The following is a 9,988-nucleotide window of genomic DNA, read 5'->3' as shown; positions in this document are numbered from 1 at the left end:
ACAAATTAATTTAGCATGTGATCAATTATTAACCATAACTAATATGAACTAATAAAAATTAGAATATGAATTGAAAAGATTGATATTGACTACAAAATTAAAAGTAATATAAAATATAAAATACATATAAAAGAGAACTAATACTAATGATAAATAATTACGAAAAATTTAATCTAAAAATATGTAAAAACGTATAAAATGAAATTTAAAAAGATAAATATTATTAATTATTACATACAAGACATAATTTAAAAAGATTTTGTGTGAAATAATAATAAATATTGATAAAATAAAAGTAATTAACTATGATTTTAAATATTAAAAATACGTGTGATGTACAGGAAAGGAAGATGGAACTATAGTCCCTATAGCATGGTTCAATGTGGTTGATATTTTGAGCATGGTGTGGTTGGTACCACAAGATAATGGGTTTCGAACCACACCACACCATAACTTAACGTGTCAAAGGTGGTGTTGTGTGGTTCAAAACCCACTATCTTGTGGTTCAACTATACTTCTAAACACCACCTTTGTGTGTTCTTTTCTAATTTTATTAGATCTGAAACATTTTAAACATTAGACTTTTTTGAATTTTTTTGATGTTTTCTTTTTTTTTTGGAAAAATTCTATTCATTTCTGCAACTTTTCTACATTTTTACTTTTTGTTTTTTTTTCTCTACAATTTATACACTTTTTTGTATTTTCTTGTTATTTATTTGCATTTTGTTGCTTTTCTATATTTTTATTTTTATGCAGTTTTTTTCTGCTTTTTTATATTTTTTTCAATTTTATATTTTCCTATAATTTCTATTTTTGCAATTTATGTTTTCTGGAATTTATGCTTTTTCCTTTTTTGTTATTTTTTTGCAATTTCTGCGCTTTTCTATATTTTTGTTGTTTTTTCTACAATATCTATTTTTTTCATTTTTTATATTTTCTGCATCTTTTTTTTCATTTTCCTGTATTTTCTGCTCTTTCATTTAAATCTTTATTATTTCCTATTTTTTCTGCAATTTCTGATGTCTTATATGAAATACATATTTTTACCAATTTCTTGTGTTTTATTATTTTCTTAATTGTAAAAAAAATGAACTTTATATATATTTTTAGTTGAAATATATAATTCTATGTTTTATACAATTAAAAAAAGTAAAAAAAAAATCTAATTTGAATTAAATGGTCAAATGGGTGGATTAGGATACAACGCACTCTGACCCACTAACATGAGTGTCAAATGGGTTAGTGAGTCAATGGGTGGGTTGAGGACCACCCTGCATCATATGCTCAATGCCAAAAAAGAGTACTCAATAAGCTTCATGACTTCTTCCATTTCCTTTTTACTTTTTTATGAAATCTATTGTATATTATATTCCTTTTTCTTGACCGAATTTTTTATCGTATTTTTTACTCTTGAGACTGAATTGCATACAAACTTTCCTTTATTATAATTTTTATCGTATTTACTAGTGATGATGCACCTAAAAGGTCTGTACTGCTGAAGGATTCTCATTAAACATATTCATGAATCATGATTACCCTGGCATCATTCAGTGACCCACTCTATAAAATTAGTAGGTAAAGTCAGTTTCCTTATTTCCAAGTTGCCAATGGGCCCAGTTAACTTGGTGGGCTTTAACTTTTTTGTAAGCATCAGTTTATTAGACTACCAACTGGGCAATTATTATGCTCAGTATAAGCCAATGGGCTTCATGACACTTTTACCAGGAATTCAGTTCCCAAGCGTTCGTATAAGCTAATGTTTTTGAACCGTCGTTAACTCAGACGGTTCGACTGTTTCGCCTTGAAATCGTTCAAGATTCTGTTTTATTTTTTATCTGTTCTTAGGTTAAAAATTGTTGATTTTGTCAGAAAACCATTGATTCAAACAGTCAAACCGTCGATTTGTTTGAAGAAATTGCAGAGAGGGGAGAAACTGAGAGTCTGAATCTGAGACACGAACTCAGATCTGATATCCAAAGAGAGAAAAGAAGAAGAAGAAGAAAAAGAAGTTGCAGAGAAATCGATCTCAAATCTAATATCTAAGAAAAAATGAAAAATCGATCTCAGATCTGAGACCCGAGAACTCATATCTCAGATCTCAAATCTGTCATCTGCATTGTTACCGCCATCGCCATCTCGCTGTCGCCGCTGAAAGTTGAATCATTCTCCTCCTTGTCCTTCTTCTTCCCTCCTTCCCTCTTTCTTTCCTTTCTCTCCTTTTCCTTTTTTTCCTTTCTCCTTCCTTTCTTTCTTTCCTTCTTTTCTTCTTTCTCAGCCAACAATAGTTTCTTGACTCTCTTCTCCAGTTCTCTTTCTCATATACAAGTATATAACTATTTGCTATTTCGCCCTAATGCAAACTGTTCGAACCATTCGATTCGAACGATCAAATCATTAACCCAGAAACTGATAGCTATAATGGTTTCGTTTCTGAGTCAGTTTTTAAAACCTTGGTATAAACTCAATTTACCAAAATAAAACGGCAGTGCTTCTGAAGAAAGAGATTCATAAATTGAAACCTGAGGATGAAATAGGACTGGTTCCATATTCTCCGTCCCCTGTGGATTCAAATTCCGCTATTATCACTTACTTCGTTAATGTGTTGTGTTAAATACCAAAAAAAAAATACTGAGATTAAAAAAAAAAAAAGAAACATAAAAACAAGTATTACTAAAGTTACAAATATTCCTGCATATACTACTACATGAGCGATCATACACTATCAGGGAGGAGGAAGTGGTGGTGGTGGTGGCAATGGGCCAGGCGAATTTCGACACAGAGGGCAAGTAGCGTTGATCTTAAGCCACTCATCGATACAATCGGCGTGGAAACAATGCTTACATTCAGGTATGCTACGTAATGTCTCATTTGGCCGGTACTCAGACAGACATATCGGGCAAGAATTGTCGTCGGGCTTGGGCAGGCGCCGGCTCTCACCGAGGACCAGCTTTGGGTAGGATTCTATGGTGGCTCCATCAAGACCCATCACAACGATGGTGGGTTGTGGTGTGACGGTTGATGAGGCCGAATCCCTGTTGGCGTTGCGCCTCCCACCGTAATACTTGACCTTGCTGCAGACATAGCATGCCATCCCAACAGCGCACATCATTGCTGGCATGCCCACGCCTATGGAAATGGCGTATCGAATGCTTCTTGGAAGACCTGAAACCCAAATCACATAATCAAATTCCAAAAGTTCTGGTTCAATGACAAATGGTTTAGTGTTCAATAATTAGTTAAATTTAACATGAGGTATTAGTGGACCTGTATTTATTCACCCTTCAATCCAATAAACTTTTATATAAAAGGGCAAGTTAGATAATAAAAAACTATTTAGAAATTTCACCTAACAGTTGAAAGCCTTAAACTTAAACTTGGGGACCTATTATTTGATGAATCCATTGGTTTCAGACTCTATTGGAAATCGACGCTCAATACACATATCTATCAAGAAAACAACACTCAAAGCATCATCATTGTTTTCATTCCATAGGCCCATTGTGCGTGTTTAATCTCTTCGGGCCACAGAAAATTCAATCAAATTCAAACGTATGAGTTGATGACGATCGTGGTTGAAAGAGGACAGAGGACTGGACTTGACTCGTCTCTGCCCCACCAGAATGAACATGCCAATTCTATACGGTACCCTGGACTTTTTCAACACGGTTTACTGTTTATATTTCGCCTGCGTCAATGGCTAATTGGCTGTAGCAGTATTTTCAGTCTTCTTGAAATGGGGGACATTCAATTCAATCCATTAAATTGAAAGGGGTCCACTTCTAACCAAGGTTCAAACTATCGGTCGTATCGTATTGGTATTTAAAAACGGCCAAAATTTTACTTTTTTTTTTCATATTTTGGATTTTTTAGAAAATTTTTTATTATTAAAAAAATTGAGGGTCCAAAACCGTATCTTTTTCAAAAGATACAATACGATACATTCGATACTTTAAACCATGCTTCTAACGCTGACTCATCTTCATCTAATTAAAATTAAACCAGTGTTTTTGAACCACGGTTATGGACAATCAATCTGTCGACACGGAAACCCGGTTTTAAAAACCTTGAATTAAACTATGATACTGATATATTGTTGTGTCTGTGTTTGTAGCACATCAGGAGTCCCCTAAGACATGTTAATTAACTTCAACCAATGCCTAGCTAACTGATTATTGTTAGCTAAAGAAAAAAGAGCTTAACTGAAGGCAGAATCTTTTGAAATACCCATCTTTCAAATGGATGAATAACTTTATCACATGAGGAGAAATTTTACAAAACATAGTCTATTCTAACAATATCTTGTTATGGGTTAAAAGGTAAAAAACAGTTATTGTATAATTTAATTGGGAATCAAAAGAACATAGACAAATAAACTTGGATAAATGATCTCGTGAAAAACAAACAGGGCCTTGCACGTGCACTAATGAATATGAACATGTATAACCCATTAGCTTGGATGAGATCTTTCTTTTTGTTCTCTTGCCATCTTAATGGTCACTCTTGTAATTTGATTTGAAGCAATGAACCCTTCGTTTAAAAGCCTAACTGATTAGGAATCATGATTTATTTATGTATTTTTGATAAATAAATTGTTGCTGCTCAACCACCTTACCTAAAAGATACTGAATAAACTTTAGAAATTTATTGCATAAAAGATTTATAATTAAAGAACTCCATTACTCCAAGTTCAACCGTTGTTTTTCTGGTACTTGCATGTCATTAAATTTGATATATTTTCCTGGTATAATTTTTTATGTGAGAATGATTAAAACGCTATGATCCCCTCCAACAATGGTATTCATTCTTGTGAAATTAGTCATATTAAATTTGAGCCAGGCAAGTCTACCAATTAATATTCCTCCAAACCCAATTCTCGTTTCTGACTTTCTGTATAATCGAATAAATATTAGAAAAAATTCTCAATTAATATCTTATACTTTGGGTCTAGTCTCATTTTGGTCCCTGAATTTTAAAATGTGATAATTCAGTATTTGAACTTTCAAAACGTGTCAATCTAATACCTACCGCTAACTAGCTACTAACCAGTCATTAAGTAGCATTTGAAAAAGATACAAATGCCATTCGAATGTTATCTAATTTTCTTTATAAATCATTTAAACTTGACAAAGAATTTACAGTCCCAAATCTTTCCCTCTTCTATTCAAGACAGTTGAAGTCACAATGCCCACTGACACATGACCCAAACTTTCTTGAATAGAAAAGGTAAGAATTTGGGATTGTTAATTTTTGGTCAAATTTAAATGATTTATAAAAAAAAATTGGATGACATTGAAAGGGCATTTGTGTCTCTTTCTAATGCAGTTATTGTAAACAGCTAGTTGACACTAGGCTCAAAGTATATACTAATTGAGAATTTTCCCAAAATATTAATATAACTTGTCCAAATTAAATTCGGATCTGGGTACATCGGAACAGATCCGATCCGTTTGCAGTACCCACTCGTTCTGTCTGCGTCAACACTGTACTGTTCAAGTCTATACACCAACTTCTGTCTGAAAAGAGTCTGTCCTGAAGCTTCAGGTGGTGTCTTCCTCAGAAAGAAGCCTTTAACCAAGAACCAAGATTCATTGTAGCAAAATCGGATGAGAAGATTCAGAACTGAAAACAGTAGAGTGAAGAAAGAACACTCACCGCGTCGTGGAACATCGAAGCATCCGGTTTCAAGAGTCGTGTTCGTCTTGAATCTGCACTTTCCATCCTGCCCTTCACAATCTCCGCAGTTGGGTGCGTCCCATGTCAACCGAAGATCGTCGTTGAATTCAATCGGTGGAACATCGAAGCTGCTTTCGTAATCCTCCGACGAAACCGGAACCGAGACGGTTGAAATCAGCTTGCATGGTCGCCTGGGCACATACCCAGTAGGGATGAGGGCAGCATCAGTGGCAAACACCTTGTGGGTGGAGCTGCTGAGACAAGGGATGATGATTTCCGGCCGAAATCTCATGGAGTCCGCGGAGCAGTTGAATAATTGGTAGGTCTGATAGTAATCGCCCCTGAAAGGAGTAGCTGAGAGATTCAAGTGCAGTAATCTTCTGGGGAGGCAATTGTTTGGATCCCCGATTCGTATCTCCTGTCTGGCATAATCGATGCTCTTCACCCAAAATCTTCCTGAGAACGGCAACTCCAGAAACGTCCTGCTCAGATTACCGCTGCAACTAAGATCGAAGCCTGGATAGCCACAACGCTCCGGCTGGAGACCCTTTATTCGGAAAGGAAACCGCACGGCGAGCCCGTTGGCGTGGCAAACCGAACTGGAGCACGATTGTGCTCTTACTGTAATACCTGAAAACAGGAAGAAAAAGAGAAGGAAGAGGAAGAAGACTCCCATGGTTGTGTTAACGTTGTGTGGGTCGATGTATTTTGTCTTGGGTTGGGTATGTATATAAGCCTAGATCGATGAGGTTGAATTTCTCCTCGAAAGTCAAAAATCTTGGCTGCTATACTGTAACTAGGTGGGACAAGTAGATATAGTGGCAAATAGGTGGGACATATCCAACCATTGAAAGTTACACACCGTTGGATCGTAATATTTTTCAGATGGAGACCATCTGGGTGGGTAAATTATATTAATAATAAGTATTGGTATCATAATAGAAACCATCAATCAAATCTCTTTCTATGTCTAAAATCCAAATGGAGAAGAAGGGAGAGGTATATAGTATGGCAAGACCTAGAATTTAATTTTCAGGCCGAAGCCCATCCATGCATAAGAAAAGGACGTGATAGAAATAATGAGGCCGCCCCAAGCTGGCCCATTCTGGCAGTTCCAAGTGAAAGACTGAAACTCCATGTTTTTCAAAAGCGGACCGGACCAGACGGTTGGACCGGAAAAACTGATAACCGTTCAGTCCCCGGGTCCGGTTATACTATAAACCGGTAAAGCCTTAAAATCCATTGAAAAAGTCAGAAAACCACTAACCCGGGCAACGGTTTGCAGGTTACAAATTTTATTTTCGCTAAAGTTGATGGCTGAGCAGGTGGTGGACAGCGGTAACCAACAATTTTGTAGGAGTGGGATATGGGATACCCAGGCTCTGGAGGTGGCAGTAGCTGGTGGCTGAGCAGGCGGTGGATTTTGGACAGTTATGTTGTCGTCGGTACGTTGATTCTGTGGAGGTTGGTTAGTCGACATTCCTACAGACATGTGCATCTTCAAATACACGTTGTGCTGGTGACTGTTGACTGCTATCCATTGGCACTCCGACTGTCGGACATATGATAGTGTTATGGGATATGGGATACCTAGGATCCAGAGGCTGCAGTAGTTGGTGGCTGAGCAGGCGATGGATTTTGGACGGTTATGTTGCCATTGGCACGTTGAGCCGGTGGAGATTGGTGAGTTAACATTCCTGCAGACATGTGCATCTTCATCTTTAGAGTTCAAATATACACTATGCTGGTGAGTGTTGACCGCTATCCATCGGCACTCCATAGTCCAGATGCCGGACATATGGTAGAGTTACGGGATACGGGTCTAGCAGTAACCTAAGTGTATTTTTCTATTTTTTTACAATTTTCTGTGTTTTATGTAGTTTTTTTTTTGTATTTTATACACATGTATGAGTATGATTAAATGCATCCTAACTTATCTTTATTTTTTTTGTATTTTTTGGCGTTTTTTCTGTATTTTTTAGAATGTTTTTATACTTTTTTTGTATTTTCTATTTGCTATGTATTTTGTTATTTTTGTACTTATATAGTTTTGTTTTTCTGTTTTTTTTTTTTTATTTTTTTGTGTTTTTTTTGTATTTTATTTTTATATTTTTTGGTAAAAGTATTTTATTTTTATATTTTCTATGTGTTTTGTACTGTATTATTTTTGTATTTAGATAGTTTTATTTTTTTTGTATTTTCTGTATTTATTTTTGTTTTCTATTTAATTTTATGTTATTTTTATTATTTATAAATACATTTTTTTATTTCAAATTTATTTATGACATCATGGGTCAAATCATCCGATCCGAACGATTGAACCGCTTAACCAGAAACCGATCCCCTGACCGGTTTTATTTCCGATTCGTTTTTAAAAAGCTTGTGAAACTCTGAAACGCCGAAGAGAAAACAACCGTGGGACAGATTCAAAATGTACGTCGGGTCAAAGTAGAGTTCACGTTGAAATTTGGAATGAGGCCAGCCCAGCCGGTTCCAGTTGTAGTCTAGTGTAAGCAGGCACGATTATTCCCAACGCAAGGCGATAAAGGCCTTTGTACGGGTCTTTATCTTATGAAAAGTATTTAATAAGTTTGATTATTGGCCGTTCAATAGAGGTTTAGTCATGTACCCATGCTTACATGCACAATTTCTATTACTAATCACTAAAAAATTCTAATGGAAAAGTAAGCTTTTGACAATAATAAAACTCACCAATAGGGTATTCTTCGAAGGTTTTGAAAAGTTATAGCGAGTTTAAGCGAAGAATTCGAATGAGCTGGTGACAACATTATACACACCAGGCTGAGCTACCTAACACACTTGACCACACCAATATTCAGTATAGATGGGGCCAACAGTGAGCATTGGCATAAGCAACCCAGCCTGGTGTGTATGATGTTGTCTTCAGCTAATCCACTCCCGCGAGCCAAATGCAAAAAATGTTATGGTGAGTTTTAGATAACATCCTTATAAACAAAAATACATAAAATGTGTTGCCAAGGTAATGTTTGTCAATGTGAATGGTTTTCTTTTCTAAAAATAAAAAAGCAATTGTTATATCAGTAAAAATGTATTATTTTTGTTGATATGGCATATATTTTCTATTTTAGAAAACAAAACCATTGAAATGAGCAAGCACTCCTAATTGTGTGACATTTTTTCTTTTGTAATTAAGAATATATTTCTTTTTTTTTGCTTCCAGAATTATGTTTCTTTCTTAATGCTTGGTTTTGGGAATATTGCAAATAAAAGTATGTATAGTGTAAATGCAGCATTTCTAAAACATAGAATATTGGGATAGAGAGATGATTACGAGGAAAGACAATACACACTAAACATTTCCCTTGAAACCTAACATGGCCACCTGGCTAAAATATTGATGCATTAAAAACCTTATTTACTTCCATCATTTTGCCATGCAATGCAGTGGGGCCTGCCAAAAATCCAGTCTCAAACAAGTGAGATAACTTGTTTTCTAGGATAATCAATGTAGTTAAGTGAATGATCTCCATAGGCCAAGGGAAGAAGGCTACGCATGCTAGACAGATAGGGATTGCTAGGGGATTACTGTTGAGGCTTCATTAGTACAAGTTTCATACTTTTTGGCTCGTATATGTATACATCTTGTTTTTGGTTAGAACAAGAATCAAAATATTGATACTGCATATCATATTGGATAAATCGGATATGGATATGCTTAAGAAATGCATGAACATAGACAAACAATATAAAGACATTTAGATATACTACGGAAATGTATACAAATTACATTAATGCATTAATAACATTGAATCCAAGGCAAAATTATCTATAAATAAGGTATAAAGCATAAGAAATACACACTTTAATAAATTATATGAATATAAACATTACAATCAACAATACCAAGACTCTAGAACATATACCCATCATACAATAATTACCACTCTATTTTAATTTTAATAATTATATTTTTCAAATTTTATTAATTTTTGGGAAAATTAATAACACATTTAGTCATGTCCACAGTCTAAAAGGTAAAATTTTTAAAAACTCCATACCTAACAGATCTTTTTATTTTCAAAATGTCCCTTACACATTTAATCATACTCTATTATTAGCAACACACTAATATTATACTTTATTAATATTTTGCAAATAAAGTAACAATAGTAACAATACTAATAAAGTAATAAAACAATAATGAAAATCATAATAATAATAATAATAAAGGTATTATTATTATTATTATTATTATTATCATAATTTTATTATTTTATGAATGCTATTATTTTTTACTATTATTTTATTAATATTTAATAATTCTTTATTATCT

The 9,988-nt window shown here is 34.5% G+C and overlaps 1 protein-coding gene across 2 annotated transcripts; it reads right to left on the bottom strand.

Moving 5' to 3' along the window:
- Positions 1–2,504: 2,504 nt before the first annotated feature.
- LOC104604000 (putative RING-H2 finger protein ATL21A) lies at positions 2,505–6,558 on the bottom strand. 2 transcript variants are annotated; one of them, XM_010268200.3, is made up of 3 exons: positions 5,653–6,558; positions 5,461–5,565; positions 2,505–3,162 (listed from the first exon to the last, which is right to left on the bottom strand). In XM_010268200.3, exons 1-3 carry the CDS (start codon positions 6,347–6,349, stop codon positions 2,723–2,725), a joined length of 1,242 nt encoding a protein of 413 aa, XP_010266502.1. In that variant the 5' UTR covers positions 6,350–6,558; the 3' UTR covers positions 2,505–2,722. The 2 variants fall into 2 exon arrangements, with proteins under 2 accessions (XP_010266502.1, XP_010266503.1); XM_010268201.3 differs by lacking the exon at positions 5,461–5,565 and having other exon boundaries at positions 5,653–6,536.
- Between the last annotated feature and the right edge of the window lie 3,430 nt (positions 6,559–9,988).

Source organism: Nelumbo nucifera, chromosome 3 (genome assembly GCF_055504915.1).
Source record: "Nelumbo nucifera cultivar China Antique chromosome 3, China Antique-T2T, whole genome shotgun sequence".
NCBI classification, from domain to species: Eukaryota; Viridiplantae; Streptophyta; class Magnoliopsida; order Proteales; family Nelumbonaceae; genus Nelumbo; species Nelumbo nucifera.
The sequence above is the reverse complement of the archived record's forward strand: the minus strand, read 5'-3'. Positions and strand labels throughout refer to the sequence as shown.

Excerpts from the sequence above, each read along its gene's own strand:
- LOC104604000 (XM_010268200.3), bottom strand. The coding sequence starts at position 6,349 with ATGGGAGTCTTCTTCCTCTTCCTTCTCTTTTTCTTCCTGTTTTCAGGT. Across the intron at positions 5,566-5,652 it reads CTTCGATGTTCCACGACGCG|GCTTCTTTCTGAGGAAGACA; the intron begins GTGAGTGTTCTT and ends TCTTGGTTAAAG. Across the intron at positions 3,163-5,460 it reads TGTTGACGCAGACAGAACGA|GTCTTCCAAGAAGCATTCGA; the intron begins GTGGGTACTGCA and ends TTTGGGTTTCAG.